This window comes from Scardinius erythrophthalmus (assembly GCF_964197995.2).
Source record: "Scardinius erythrophthalmus genome assembly, chromosome: 17".
Lineage (NCBI taxonomy): Eukaryota > Metazoa > Chordata > Actinopteri > Cypriniformes > Leuciscidae > Scardinius > Scardinius erythrophthalmus.
In genome coordinates this window covers 19436179-19452871 of record NC_138237.1, presented here as the reverse complement: position 1 = coordinate 19452871, position 16693 = coordinate 19436179, and the positions used below count along the sequence as shown (strand labels likewise).

General features: G+C 40.1%; 1 protein-coding gene across 2 annotated transcripts in view; it reads right to left on the bottom strand.

The window, feature by feature from the left end:
* cadm1a (cell adhesion molecule 1a) overlaps nucleotides 1-16693 on the bottom strand; it is a 309154-nt gene that overhangs the window by 49294 nt on the left and 243167 nt on the right. For both annotated transcript variants that reach the window (XM_081391324.1, XM_081391325.1), the window contains exons 6-8: nucleotides 14333-14491; nucleotides 7657-7753; nucleotides 4914-5086 (exon numbers count right to left, since the gene is read on the bottom strand). In XM_081391324.1, the coding sequence (XP_081247450.1) occupies nucleotides 4914-5086; nucleotides 7657-7753; nucleotides 14333-14491 (429 nt within the window). The remainder of the gene's footprint in view (nucleotides 1-4913; nucleotides 5087-7656; nucleotides 7754-14332; nucleotides 14492-16693) is intronic.

Genomic DNA, 16693 nt, shown 5'->3' with positions numbered 1-16693 from the left:
CGTTATTTTTGTTGTTTTTTGCACACAAAAAGTATTCTCATCACTTGATAAACTTATGGTTGAGCCACTGAAGTCATTTGGACTATTTTAACGATGTCTTTACTAACTTTTCTGGGCCGGCAAGTTTCCATCAGATTTCATCAAAAATATCTTAATTTGTGTTCCGAAGATGAACGAAAGTCTTACGGGGTTGGAACAACATGAGGGTGAGTAATTACTGACAGAATTTTCATTTTTGGGTGAACTAACCCTTTAATGACTCTGGCAGACAGGATGAAATGGGTGTGGATGGGAGAGGCTCCTCTGCCTTTGAGCCATGAGACATGAAAGCACTTAAAAACAGCACACATCCAATCTGCCAGCTGAACCATGTTATGAGAGATTTATGCTTCTCAATAATTACAAAGCAACCCAACAGTATGAAAACTCCTACAAAGCATGCAACAAGCATCTATTCCATAAAAGACAAAGAGTTGTGCATCCGAGTTTATGAAGTCAATTCATTACATTTAATGTTGACTGTGTCCTACTGTGAATAATGTATTATGATGTAGTAAATATACTATAGTATATTCCATTTTGTATTCTTTTAATGTGGAGCAGACATAAATTGGAATCAGCTGAATGACAGTATACAGTATATTAAATATTATTATTATACAGTATATTAAAACAATGAAAAAAATCCAATTTAATTTTCAAAAGTTAACCAAAACAACTTTTTAACTAAAAAACAAGACTATGAAGTCAATTCTATGAATGCAACTTGAATAATAATAATAATAATAATAAATTCATTAATAATAATATAATTTTTATAAAAAATATAATTTTGTATTGAAATTAAAGTTGCATGATTAGGATAAATAATATAATACTCTATATAAAATATTATAATTTAATTAATTTAATATAATTATAATAAACAAAAACACACACAATAATGATACACACAGTTCATGCTGCTTGTTAACTGTTGCATAGTTATTTCTTTCACAAAGTTCAGACAAATTATCCATGCTTATGAAACTTCGTACTTTTACATCAATGTGCATGACAGTTCAGAAGTTCTAGTTTGAGCTTAGATACGAAAGCATGCACATCATTTGCAATGCATACTTTCATCTTCACACATCCAGTAGGACAGTTTTACATTGCCAACTCTAATACGGCATATTTGCATGTCTGAATTCACAGATGACTAGATTTTTGAACGGCCGGCTGCCGAGGCCGTGTTTGACAGCAGCGAAATTTATCAGGGCAATCTGACTTTTAAATGTGCACGTCACCATTACGATGAATTGTGAGGGAAACACTGATGTGACAAATTGAATAAAAGTTAGCAAGCTTTAAGAATTGAGGAAAAGTATGAAATAAGTGATTTACGGCTCCATTATTACAACGCAGGGATGGGATTGGACCCACAGTGACAGAAGTGCATTGTATTTTTTTTCTTTCCCTACATGTGTTGAGCTCGCTGGACCGAGGCTGGATCTTCTCGAGTTACATGCACTGCTAGAAAGACTGCTGTTCCTCCAGCTGTTCTTTCTCAGTACTCGTCTTCTGCTACACATGTTGTTGGATATAAGGGACAATTAGGTGCCTCAAACAAGTCTGAGGATTGTCACAAAATCAGGCTGTTTATCAATCTCCATGCAATGTGTTTTTTCAGCAAGCTGTGTTGAATCTACATTGTGTGAGGGTTGAGGATTTAGGTTTACACAAAAACAAATATCTGTTTATGCTTGCCATTTGCACAACCACACAGGGGATTCCCTCAGAGAAAGCAAAGCCCAATGCTTTACTTTGGCCTGTGATCAGATGTACATTTCCATAACCACAAGCGCTCTGTGGCCACAACACATTCTTCAGGGGTCCCACACTTTCTGACCTCTTTTTCAAGACCTTTTCGGTCATTTGAGAATATTGGATACAATTAAAAATTATTAAAAATCAGACTGATCTGTGAGTCAATTTGACAGATTCATCAAAAAAAAAAAAAAAAAGAACGCTGCAAATCAGACTGACTCGCTAAAAAGTTTTACTACATCCAAGACCAATAAAAAAAAAAAAAAAAAAAATCACTTTTCCAGGCCTGGAAAACACTTTATTGTGGGAACCCTAATTCTTGACCCTCCAAGAGTACAGAATCATGTTTGTGTTTGGGTTCAGTATGGCACTCTAAGCGCAGTTAAGGAAGTGTATTGCCTTGATCGATTTTTACTGGGCGGCTGTGAGATACCAAAGGAAAGGCCTCTAAGCATGGAGGAATTGTTACGAAGAGGAAACGTGAGCGAGGGTGACAGGCAGAGGAGGAGTGCGCAATATTAAAGGCCAGGGCTGTGAAGGCAAAGGTAGTCTTTATTAGGTTAGAGGCGCTCTGTAAACTTGTTACAGGCCGGTGTGTTAGATCTCATTCCCCCCGCAGGGGCATGCTGGGATGGGGGCCTTGGAAAAGTGTCTCAGGGAATGTATTTTTTCCCCATAACCAGTTTAGTGCCAGCCACCCTCCAAGTGTTCTCCATCACTTAGCTTCACAACAGTTGGGGAACAAACGCATTAGAGAAAAATTGCCTCTGCAGTACATCTGTTCTGGCTGTCTATCAAGGGCCCAGGAAGCTCTGCTACTAAAAATCAAGAATCTGATATCAGCTCTAATGTGCTGAATACTTTCTAGCTCATTCATAAGCGGACACTGTGGAACAGAAGAGTCATGCCCTTTTGAACTGAGGTGGCACAGATTATAAACACCCAATTAAATAAATAAAGATAAAAAATAAAAAGTACATTTTATTTCAAAATGTTAAATTAAAGCTGCATGATTACGATAACTTGAATGAATAAACAAATAAAATGTTCGACAATTAAACAAATAAAGTGTAATTTGTGTAAAGTGTAAGTCTTTGAAAAACTGATTAAAGTTGAAAATGTTGAAAACATATTTAAGTTGATTTTGATAAATAAATGAATAAACAAACTTTTGTAGATAATAAAATTGCTTATCTAAAACTTTGGGCCAGATTTAATAAACGGCAAATTAGCGTGAGAATGCACTTCCAAAAAAGCGCCAATGGGAGTGGAAAGTTCTGCGCGTGATCTACTGAAGACGTGCAAATTAAAGAACACAGACGCAGTCAGATCATTTCCATAATGAACAACGCAATTTACCAAGAGCAGTGCAAATTATCATCTGGTTTAAGATTAATGTTAAACAATGGCACAAATACCAGTAAATTGACTAGCGTAAACCTTAGTAAATTACCTTGCATGATTCATTTAAATACTCTTCTCCCAAACATTTTGCATCTGAAAGAGAAACTCCTATAGCATATGCAAAAAATCCTGACTCTAGTTTAACACCAAAAGAGGGTTTGTGCTGGAGCAAGCTGTTAGTAAATCTGCCCCTTTGAAGCATAAATCATGCATACACATGCCTAAATTTGGTCAGTCCAACTTGGAAGCTGCTCTTGAAACAACTAAAAACAAATATGTGCATGATCATTGGTTGTAATAAATAAATAAAAATACATATGCATGCGCATGTGCACATGTGACCTCCTGGAACTAGTCATGCAGGAGAATTGCTGGGACTATGTTGATGTGTATGATTGAATGGTGCCACTAGACACTTGAATTACATCTAGATCTGCAGATTTATTATGATGTAGGAGTGCTGAAAGTGTTAACAACCCTTATAGTGGTTACATAAGGCCATGCATGAATATCTTCACAAATACCCTTCCAATATGCCATGCATTACATATGCCGACTGTATGAAAAAGTATCCTTACTGAGACAGCTTGCTAAATGCTCATTTTGCCTTCCCTTCTCTGTAAAGTAGAGCGTTTAATTGAACAGTGCCTCGACAGAACGGCGTAATATGCCAAGTATGCGAGAAGCGCTGTGGGTCTTGCTGAATGTGTCAGGGCCACTGTGTTTGTAATACGCAGATGTCATCCTATTAATTTGTGGGAGAATAATTATAAGAATATAGAGTACCCAGATGTCACCAGCGCCTGTCTTTATGAATGCACATGTATGTGTGTGTTGAATATATTATAGTGTCACTCTGTTAACACAATGGAGACGCATGATGCTAGATTAAATGGTGACAGCCCTGTCCCGCAGTTCTGTTTCTGCATTAGCAATTCCAATGTCAAATATGTGGTTGAATTGTGTAGATATTAAAAGCAGCATCAAGTCATAAAACATTCTGATAGAGTGTTATTTTCAATGCTGTTTTTAATAGGGGAGGGATTTGAGCTCTTGCAGCAACATACGTGGCTATGTCACTCTCTCTTCTATTCTGTTGGTTCAACTGTCATGAATTTCTCGTGGAATGACTGCCAAGTTGCTCATGGGAGAAACGTGTGAAAAGCCTGTCGCAATTACTGGCGCATTTGCACTTCGTGCTGGGGCAAGTTTTTGGAACACGCACAACCCGGGCAAAGCCAAGTTTCTGTGGCGACCCACCGACAACGTGCAATGTTCCCACACACACAGACACACAGAAACAAAAAGTTTGGCTTCTTTAAAGCTTATTCACAGTTTCATTTGATAAAATGACTTGAAATGAAACTGAATTAGTTGGGCTTTGCCTCCCTCGCTACTGACATAAACTGTATATCTGTTCACTTAAAGATCCTCACTGCAGCACAAATCCTTTTTAAAATAGCTCTGAGTCCATTGTTGCACTCTGAAAATGGACGACAGCAATTTCACCACAGGCTTAGTGCAGCAAAAGATATCAGAAGTAAATTCCAAGAGGAAAATGGTCAGATTAGAACATGTCCTAGAGGAAAGGAAATGTCATTGAGATCAATGTTATTGACCCATGACTCAGATGGAGCGGTGAAGTGAGTGAAAGAGCAAGAGGTCGAAGAGACAAAACTAGTCGGTCACTTTGCACTTACCACGCACAAAAAGGATGTAGTCATCATAGGCTTCACCCACAGAGTTAGACGCCACACATCGGTAAGTGCCGTTGTAGGACTTGTTCAGGTTCTCGATGAAGAGATCTGAGCCGGTGATAACTGCGTGAGATGGCACGTCATCCTCCACCCTCACCCAATTCACGTGTTGAGGCCTGGATGGAGAGACCGAGCAGAAATGACTTTGGCCTAGTGTTGTGTAGCCAGACCATCAAGCCTGGTTCAAATCACAGTATTTAGCAAATCACAGACACTTAGGCAAAGAGGTTGTCTGACCAACAAGTAATGTTTTATGGGACATTTTACGGCAGGTAACAATACAGATCACAAACAGAAGTTGAGTCTATTTCAAATATTCAATGCCATGAACCAGTCTAGTTAGGATTGCAATGGCCATGGGATATCTGGAAATATGAGGGCATTTTAAATGTGTAATTTCCAGAAATTTTTTTTTTTTTTTTTTTTTTTTTTTTTTTTAGCATGGAAATGTATTGTACAGAAGATGTGGGGAACCCTGCTAGTAATTCCTTGGAAACAACAATTGTAGCAGTCTGGGAACTTGTATAGATTATTTTATTTTCCAGCAGACTAACTATCTGTGCATTGTGACTGAATCCAGCAAATCCGACTTTTGGTTTTTGTGTGCAGTTTGTTATGTTAATATATTAAATGTGTGTTGTTTGAGGCTGAAACAGCTATGAGGCCCAACCCTCAGAAAAAATGATCAGTTGTGGTCAGTAACACAGATTGTGGGATTCGACCAATGTCGCAGCCTACGGCATTGGCAAATGAACAACATTTTGGCAAAGTAACAAAAAGCGAAAGGCTGTGATTTTCTCTTGTCTGCCTCAATTAACTGCCACTGCGAGCGATCTCCTTTTGTTCTCTAAACACCTGAGCCGAGCACACAACAGCCTATTCTACTTTCACAGTGATGAGCAGAATGAACTAAACCTACTGTGGAGAAATAACAGAGGCTCTAAACTCTGCTCGGCTCTCACAAGTTTCAATGGCACTGCTGCAGTGTAGTTATTTCCCAAGAGCATCTGAGGAGGCTTTGCCTTATTGTTCTGGTTTTTGTGTCTGTGTTTAAACGTACCATCCTCTGCTTAAAAGAGAAGAGAGAAAAAAAAAAAAAAAAAAAAAAAAACTAAACAAAACCTTCACAGCTTCGAAACAAAGGATTGGTTCGCGTTCAATAGCAGTTGATCCTCGGCCACTGAGGACGGCAAAACAACATTTGATGGTGAGCAGCGAGTGGGGAATCTCAAAGAGTCTCAATCTGAGGTTAAATATACATGCGTAGCATAAAGATGCAGACGTTCCTGATATGGAAAGGGAGAAATGACCTAGAAAAAGTGCCTTATTGGGAGGAAGGCATGGGGAAAAACACACAGTGGAGGGGCTGCAGAGAACCTGGCGTGAGGCGGAGAATACAAATGGGATGGCAAGCCAAGCCCTGCACTGTCTGACAGTAATGACTGCAGCCCCTCTCCAAGCTTTAATGAAAATGACTTCCAATTTTCTGCTCACTGTATTGATTGTATTTTCATCTTTATTAAATGAATTCGGGTGGTGCCTTGTCTGCCTGCAGCATTTCAGTTTGGGTATGTTATGGGGCTTGTTGAATGTAAAAACACCTGAATGGCTTTCATTACATGTGCTCTCATTGAACTAACATTGATAACTTACTTTAGGCTAAGAATGGCCCCCAGAATTTGGATACTTTTATACAAATAAAATGTGTGATTATCTCTAAGCTTTTCTAAGAAATTTCTTAATTTTCAACCAAATATCTTTTGTTTTACAAAAAAGTTTTTTGTGTGAAATATTTCCCCTGGAAAATGTCTGTTACATTTATGTACAACAAATGCCACTTGGTTTGATATTCTGATATATGTAATGACATTCATAGAGTTTTAATTTGTCTTGAGTGCCCACATTTTTTGGCCACTGCATATATTTTTGTTTGCAGTAAGGGCATATGCAAAATTATTATCATGACCCAAATAAATGATTAATAGTAAATCTCAATCTAATTAATTTCAGTCTTTTTACACTCAAAACATTTGCTGCTTGTTCAATTTAAATAATTGAAATTAATAATTGCAACAATTCTTGCAAACTTTCAAATTCCATCATTTTTCAAATTCCATCACTTTTATTATTTGTTGTGTTGAGACTACATGACTTATTTATTTTGGTCTTAATCAGTTATAGAGAAATCCAAAAAAAAAAAAAAAATACATTGGAAACTTATTTTTTTTAATCTAATATTGCCTATCCATGTAGATTACCAAGTACTCAACTAAATTAAAATATCATTATTAATTTCATTTTACACGGCAGATAAAGTAATTAATAGTCAATATTTGGTAAAAATCCCAAAAATGTTGTGGCGCATATGCACATGATAAAATTTTCATTGTGTAGAAAAACTAAATTAAAGTTCCTACAACAAGGCTATTTTTTATTTTTATTAAATGGCTCAAATGAAAGTACAAAATATCACAAAATATCTTGGAATGCAGCTTGTTTAATCAGATGGACCAGAATTGTTGTATAATTAAGTCTATTGATACATGTTTTGCAATGGCTTTTGTTAGAGGACTGTTCTCCTCAGGGATGAGAGCCCATGACACAAACTGATCCAGATCAGAACAAACCATTGAAATGTTGCCAACATAGTCAGTGATAGAACATATAGCAGAGAGATGCATCTTACTCTGGTTTGCCTTTAGCCTGGCACGTCAGTTCCAGATTCTCACCCTCTCTAATCGGGCCCGAAGGAAACTCCACCACGATCTTTACCTCAGGTTTATCTGTGGGGGAGAAAAGTAAAGCACATCAGCGTCTCGTGCCCCCGAGCTGCATGAAACTTTAAACAGCCTTGGCTTTGTTCAACGCTTATTGGATTGTTCTCAGCCATTTGAGTCGATTCTTCAGCATTACCATTGTTTGATGCAAAATGTGTGCATGCTTTTTTTTCTATTAACCTTTAGAGTCATTTAAACATAATCAATACACCCTGATGTTTGCCATGTATACAGGCAGAAGTCATGACATCACGAATGTCCATATTCAAACTCATTCCTCTTGCGCTCTCAGAATTGACCTTTCAGCTCTGTAAGTACTGCCCTTTCTCATTTCTATTAAAACAACTGGCCGCTCAATGGTCCTATTCTCCAGTGACTGGCAGCCAGTATACTGCTGGCTTTTTGCACCTTGCGTCAGCCTTGCCTCTCAGCCATAGCTGCTACATTTAGCATGAAATGTGCACTTCTGCTTGGCAAGTCTCAGTTCTTTTCCAATTCACCTGGGATTAGACTTCCTGCTGTGTTTGTACAGTGCAGCAGGAGGGGTGACATTCAAACTGACGTCGGACACATAACTAACGCTCTCTCACGTAGAAATACCCAGCGCTGCGTGTCTCAAATAACATCGGAGGGGATCTGACATTAGGGGTTGCACAAACTAGTCGACTTTAATGCTCTGCCATGACACTTTAAACTTGAAATCTTTGCAGCTCACTTTTTCACTCCATTTCCAACAGTTAAAATGACAAATAAATGCATACTCTGAGAGCGATTCACAAGATATGCTTGTACGTTTGTTTGCTAAATGTGCTGCTACATTGTAACGCACAAACATGCAGACAGCAGCTCGCACATCACGTGCAGATCGCGCGCACACTGAAACATTCAGTAGCACAGAAATGTATTGTCATCACTGTTCTGTGATTTATCAACAAAATAGCTTAGAAACTGAAAAGTTCTAGCATATATTTCTTAGTAAAAAATCCCACAGCTTCACTATTAGTAGAGAGATGCTGCCAGGTAGAATTAATTCACACGCAAACGCTCTCTATAATGCATTCAAATTTATGTAATCTTTACTGTGCTACTTCATCTGTATTTGATTTAGAACGAGCAAAAATCTGTTAGAAACATAACAACCTAAAGACAAAAGAACAAAAATAAGCAGTTATGTACAGTATGTAGGAGCAATAGCCTTGTGGGCAGTGCTGTGTCATACGCCATAGCTGTGCACAAGGGGTCTCAGCTCGAGGTTAAGGCTTATTTGTTCATTAATGACGTCATCAGCGACTAGTCAACGTCAACTAGACTTTAATCACATGAATGTCGACTTCTGAAGTTGTTCAACCCCTATCTGACATACACAAACATGCGGGCCGGTCATTCGCTCCACATTTGTGTTAGCACCTTGCATAACGGTATTACACCTGTATGCCAATTTCTGATATCAAATAAGATTTTTCGGTCTGTCTGGCGGTCTAATGACATGATGAAACTTAATGGCAAACAGCTTATATAAGAAAATCATAGAGACATTTAGCACCCTTGGCATTTAATGGACTACACAAGGCTGTTGCTCTGCTGCTTTTGTAGAATGTGTCACATATCAGGCAAATAACTAAATAGGTTCCTGTTTGCCAGAGAGTGTTTCTACATATAAGGACATGACAGGCAAAAACAGGAAATGGCAACCTTTGTGTTATACTAAGTGTTAAGTGCAACAAGAAAATAACGCATTAGACACAAAAATAGCAACAATAGACCATAAAAAATACTAAGAGACAAGAAAGTGTTACTGGCCTTTCAATGGGCATAATGGATCCAAGGAACATCAGGTAGAAAAATATCAATGGGGTCCAAACCAACAGTCAATTGTATAGACAAAAACAAACAAAGAAACAGTGTTCAAAATTTATAAAAGAAAGTCCTACAGGATGACATGAGAGTGAGTAAATGACAGATTTTTTTTATTTTTTTTTTGTGTGTGAACTATCCCTTTAAAGTTCCCAAGAGTCACAGAAGGCTGTGGTGTGCTTGCCAAGTTCACCACACTTATGTAAGTGGGCTCCACAGGAGATTCGTGCTCTGAGGTTCCTGCTGCTTCCTTGAAGGTATTCATCCTCTTAAACTGACAGGTTGTAATGGCTGAGCTATGCCTTTCCAGTACTATGCTCCATTGCAGGGCTGGCCGGCATCCAGCCCTCTAGTTTCTCAAAGGAACTCAAATCTAATATTCTCCCAGTAATGGAGCTTGAAGTGGCATTCCACAGATGCTTATACGACAGCGTTATGTGTATGTTCAACAGAGGTGCGGGAGATATTAGAGCTGCTCCCACGTGCAACTTTAATGACATCACTGCACTCACTTTGGCAAGAAATGTGGGTTAAACAGTAGACATGCACTGCTGTAAAACAGTGGGTTTGTAATGTTGTAATAGTCTAGAGTCATTAGTATGCGTAAATCAGGATAAGCAGCAGACCTTGCGTTGGAGGCAGGTCATGCATAAGGGCAAAGGAATTTACAAAAAATCCACACAGAGAGATGCTAAGTGTCCCTGTGGAATCAAAGGGTAAAAGATTATTTTACTGAAACCATGTCAAAGTTGCCCACAATAACCACCAGATCCCACTCTTTCAATTTTACCAGCTCTTACGGCACTTTGAATGGACTGGATTCTGAGTGAACGGTGACTTCACTTTGACCCACAGATTTCACACTTTCTTGGATTTTTTTAAAGTGCACGAGAAAAAAAAAAGCGTCAATGTCCTGACATGATTTATCACATTATTTCGGGACTGATGTTTCAACTGGCTTTTTGGCATCCCTAAATTTGTTGAGTGCTTTGCCCACTTGATGCTTGTTTGACCTCTTCTATCAACAAAAAGTGATCTGTTGGCCTTCTATCTTTCCAAATTACACCCTGTCAGAGCTAACATTTCTGTGCCATGATGGACAGCCTGGTCTGATGTGAGAGAGAAAGAAAAGAGCGCCCCGCTCAGAAGTTCTGTAAGAGGAATATCCACCTGTTTGTCTCAGCTCTATGGAGACTCCTTCCATTTCTCCCCTTGTCATCTTCAAACTCTTCGCATGAAAGGCTCTGAGTGAAAGTTTCTTGCTTTGAAGCTTCCTCTGCATTAGTTCCTTTCCAAAGCTCTCTCTCTCCTGGCCACGCAAGCATTAAATCCACGGAAAGCAGCGCCACCGGCCTCCGGTTTCTCACTAGCTGGTGCGCCGGACAGAAAAGGTCACTCTAATTCTAATAACACAATTATTGACACGAGATATTGTTGTCATTCCTTACCACCGCCATCACGAAGCATTTAATTTCCCTCAAGCTGCTGAACTGCACAAACTGTTTGCATTGTGTAGCTATCAATATTTCTAGCTTATTTAATATCCACAGCAATGTTTTTCTATTTTCTATTGCAAAAATGTACTCCATTAAGTCTGCCTTCACTCAATGATTTTTAACATTGATTGTTTTCCCAGTTTCAGCAGAACAATTTGAAAGAAGAGTGAGCCAGACAATGACTCTTACACCAGCTCTCCCCAGAGCATGACAAAGGCTGCCTGTGAGCACGAAATCCAGTTAAATAGCATAGACAAAATGGTTTTACATTTTTCTGCTGTAAGTGCCCAAAGCCAGAGCCCAAATATCATGCAGTTTTTGGAGATGTGTTGTCTTTGACAAAATAAGGTCAGGTGAAGCAGTCTTTCCAGTGATCTTCTAAACCCTGTGGCAGGCAAGACTAACCAAGAAAAATATGCTTGATGAGGACCCAAAACAAAATATCTTAAAAAATCCTATCTGTATCTTCGGATGAAGACAGTGCCCAAGGCTCTCATCCAATCAGAGGCAGAATCTCTGTCACGACTGAATCACCAAAGCGCAAAAACACACTTAATCTTTCATCACAGGCCAAGTGACATGGCTGGACTAATGTCTGCTCGCACAAAGGAAAGGATAGACCTGACTGATTTAACACAAGGACAAAAAAAAAAAAAAACTAACTCAAAAGAGAGAGAGAACGAGAGAGAGAGAGAGAGAGAGAGAGAGAGAGAGAGAGAGAGACCTTTACCTAGTCAAAACTATGACATTAAGCATATTTAAATGAATAATAATGTTACCACAATAGTTCTAATTCAACAATACTAATTCTATATCAATAAATTTCAAATGCTGTCACACTGTCTTCTGCTCGCTCACATTGTACATAAAAAACATGAAATTAAATATAAAATAAAAAAACAAACAAACACAATTATCTACTCAAATATACATAAATGAGCCAAAACATTATGAACACCTGCCCAATATGCTGTTGGTCATCCACATGCTGCCAAAACAGCACAGACCCGCAGATACATGGACTCTACAAGACCCCTGAAGGTGTCCTGTGGTATTTAGCACCAAGACATTAGCAGCAGATCCTTCAAGTCCTGTAGGTCGTGAGTTGGAGCCACCGTGGATTGAACTTTTTTGGTCCAGCACATCCCATAGATGCTCAGTTGGATTGATATTTGGGGAATTTGGAGGCCAGAGCAACACCTTGAACTCTTCATCATGTTCCTCAAAACATGTGTGCAGTTTGGCAGGATGCATTATCCTGCTGAAAGAGGCCACTTCCACCAGGGTACACCATTGTCATTAAGGGGAGTACCCGGCTGTAACGCAGTTCAGATGTTATGGGAAGGAGGAGGCGGGAACTGGCGAACATTCAAATATTTTAATAAATAAATAAACCAATACAAAAATAAAAGTATAAGCCAGTAGCCCCTCGCGGACGACTGCTGGCCACACAAAACAGGAACAAAACATCAAATAAAACTCAGGCCTGTTCCTCTCTCGCTCTTCACTGTCTTCGCTCCTCCTTTATGCTTCCGCTCCTCTGTGAGAGATACGAGACTGGTGCGTCGCGCAGGTGTAGCTCTTCAGTAATCACGCCACCTGCCTCGTGCTGCTTTCTCACGGCCCTCGGCCTCGTCCTGCTCGCCATATACCCCCATCGCCCCTCGCAGACCGGGGGTTACCCACGAGAATGCGCTCTACCCCCCCCCCCCCTCCTCTGGGGAGACCGGACACGGCAGCTGCGGTACCTGGGGGTATGGACAGACGAGGCGAGAGAAAAGGAGACGGAAGCATGAGGAGCAACAGAGACGAGAGAGGGGAGAGAGGAAAAAAAATCTTGGTCCGGTTCCCATAACGCGCTGCCATCTTGCCCTTCCCCAGCTGGCCGATCTTCTCCGCGGTGCCTCGCGAACGGTGGCGACTCCTCCGCTCCTTCACGGACGGCAGCAGCCCCTCCAGCACCCAGGCGGCCAGCAGCGAGCTTGACCGTCCCCCCGGCAACTCACTCCAGCGCACCGCCTCGAGCGTCCATGGCGACGGAAACTGCCCGCCATGCTTGATGGCACCGCGGATTCCCCACAGCCGCGAGGGCTCTTTGACAGCGCGTTCCTCTTTCTTCCTGGGTTTCAGCACCAGTGTAACGCAGTTCAGATGTTATGGAAAGGAGGCGGGAACCGGTGAACATTCAAATATTTAAATAAATAAATAAACCCAATACAAAAATGAAAGTATAAGCCAGCAGCCCCTCGCAGATGACTGCTGGCCACACAAAACAGGAACAAAACATTAAATAAAACTCAGGTCTGTTCCTCTCTCGCTCTTCACTGTCGTCGCTCCCCCTTTCTGCTTCCGCTCCTCCGTGAGAGATACGAGACCGGTGCGTCGCGCAAGTGTCGCTCTTCAGTAATCACGCCACCGGCCTCGTGTTGCTCTCTCACGGCCCTCGGCCTCGTCCTGCTCGCCACACCGGCCTACAACAATGTTTAGGAAATTTAGGCACATGTCAAATATAAGTCGAACATAAATGGCCGGACCCAGGGTTTCCCAGCAGAACATTGCCCAGAGCATCACATTCCTACAGTGCATCCTGGTGCCATCACGTTCCCAGGTAAACGGTGCACACGTACATGGCCATCCACGTGATGTAAAAGAAAACAGGACTCATCGGACCAGGCGACCTTCTTCCACTGCTAGAACAAGGTCAAGTTCCGCCCCTCACGTGCCTGATTGTAAGCGCTTTAGATGGTGGACTGGTCAGCATAGGCACTCTGATTGGTCTGCGGCTACGCACCTCCATTAAAGCAGAGTGCAATGCACTGTGTTGTGAAACTCTGCTCACTGCTCACTCACATTGAATGTCACTTCAAATTCTTTTCACATAATATAATATTAATATTTAAATCTATATCTATATTTAAAATGCTGTCAGTGTACTCCGCTCACTCACACTGTAGTTCAAAAAGTAAATAAATAAAATAAATAACGCCATTATCTACCCGGAGAGATCTTTTAAATTTATATTACTAATACTTAATATTCACATAATATAATATATAATTCAAGATTATAATATTAAAGATTTAATTAAATAATAGTAAGTCTATAGTCCAATAGAACATTTTGTACTGCCAACAAAATCTTTATCTATTCAAAGATTTCACTTTGAATTAACAAAATATAATTTTAATGAAATAACAGTAATATTATATTACATTTCAAATGTGGGCTCACTCACATTGTACTTCTAGGTACTTCTGCGCCTGGAAGTCCTTGACCGCTGGATGGTCGACAATGCAAACCACAGGAACCCCATCATCCTCTCTCGTGACCGTAAACCTCAGCCAGCTCGTCACAGTGAACATCCTGTCATATGTGGTCTCCACTTTAGACTTGCCTGTGAGAAACAGAAACCAGTCAGAGACAAAGAATTAACAGCTTTCATTATCATCTCTATCAAGAAACCACAGGTGGCTAAGTGTATTGAAGTCCACAGTATATGTTACACATCCTGTGAGCCATAAAACAAAGCAGATCCCTTAACATATTGCACATATGTGACATATGGCGGCTCACTGCAGCTTATCAATGACATGTGTACAGTAAATGGCCCCCTGCAGCAGCACCTGAAATGTGACCATATGGGAGGGGCCATGTGGCCGAAAAACAGCCCTAAACCGCTTCCTGTCGAGGCTTGTTATGCAGCTGTCACTCATTGGCAACTGTGTGGGCTGTGATAGTGTGTTTGTGCTTTATGAAGTGAGATATAATGGCTGTAGTGGACGCATCTGACCCGTAGCCCTCCTTCAGCATGCATCAAGTGGGCATGAAGAACACAAAAGACTCTAAGTCATTGTGCAGCTCCAGACAATAGCCTCGCAGCACCGCACAGACCTCCATCACTCAATTACTGCTCTGGCCTTGTGGAGAGAAACAGGCGTGGGTGGAAAGCGAGAAAGGAAAAGAGAAGAGGTGAGCGAGAAAGCAAGAGAGAGAGGGACCTATTGTCCTGTTTGTGTTTTTGAGAAGAAAAAAAATTCCACTTGACCATTAAAAAATGAATTCAATGTGGGAGTGACAGACTAAAAGAAAATAAATACAAAAAGTTGAGTCTGACAGAGGGTAAAAAAATTACACTTTATTATAGGTGAAGTTTATGAACCTTTTCAAAGCGGTTTCCTTAAACACTCCCCCACCTTCCACAGGCAGACTTGTACATTCAATGTTGGACCCCACTGACTTTCAAAAAACACTTCATTCTTACAACTGTCTTCTTTTGCTTGGGAAGTTTTGGAACAATGTGACTCTTTGATCATGTAAAAGGTAATTTATTCCTGTGATGCAAAGCTTAATTTTCAGCATCATCGTTACAGTCTTCAGTGTCACATGACCCTTCAGAAATCATTCTAATATGCTGATTTGGTCCTTAAGAAACAGTTCTTATTATCAAAATTAAATCATTACACTTGCTTACAGCTAATGAGCAATAAAGACTTGTTTGGTCCGTTATTGCCATTTATGTGTGGTTCCTATCTTTTTTTTTGTAGTTTATATGTAGATTACATCTATCGTTTGACTGTTATAAATGTTATCAAACATCCACAATGCTAATTTTACCGAAAATCATAAAAATGCCCGGAAATGGCACTGCTCGGAAATCTGGACATCTCAATACTCCAGATGTTTTTTTCTTTCTTTTTTTTTCCTGACAATTCCTTGTCTTGAGCATTCATTCTCCCTGCATTCAGCATTATCAGCAATGAATGAATAGTCAGACAATCATATCTCAAATAAGAGAAGACACAGAGCTCATTGAGAGCCCAGAAGCACATCTATATTCTCCCTCACAATGCCACAGTCACTGCTGATAAAGAGATAATCACAGGTCAATCACTGTCATTCAGGCATTTCTTCATTTCAATAACATCTCCCTTTTTGAAATGCAAAGGAGCTCTGATTAGTCCCGATCTGCAGCGATACAGTGGGCTGAATATCAAAAGAGATCCTGTACCCTATTGAATTCACCATTTCTTCAATTTTTTTTGCTCTATAATTTACCCTCCCCCTTTCCCCCCCATTATTCAACACCTTCCAATGGAAAGTCACTCCCTCGAAGAGGGCAGTCTAGAGATCTGGGGCCAATCGTGTATTTAGCAAACTTCCTTAAAGCCATTACAAATTCTGAATCAAGCCATTGTGTTTCAGCTGAGCTTAGTTGGCTAATTAAAATGAGATTATATTTTTAAGCAATGACACAATGAGCAGGCCGTTGTCGTCTGACAGGAAGAAATTAACAACTTATTGTTTCTCAATGTTTATTCAGCTTGTCTTATGAGACAGGTGTGTATCAACAATGGAGCAGGATGTAAAACAGAAGTACTAAATGCGGCACAGAACACGAATAAGACTGGGAAGGTTGTGTTTGCGTGAGTGAGAGGGAGAATGAGGCAGTACATCATGGGGGCGGCTGAGTTTACATTCTGGGGCTGTATGGGTGTAACCTTTAAATGATATTTAAAAAAGCCTGATTATCCTAGAGGTAATTAGGCTGAATGATAAGGACATTTAATTAAAAATAAATCCGAAAAGGCGCAGGGGC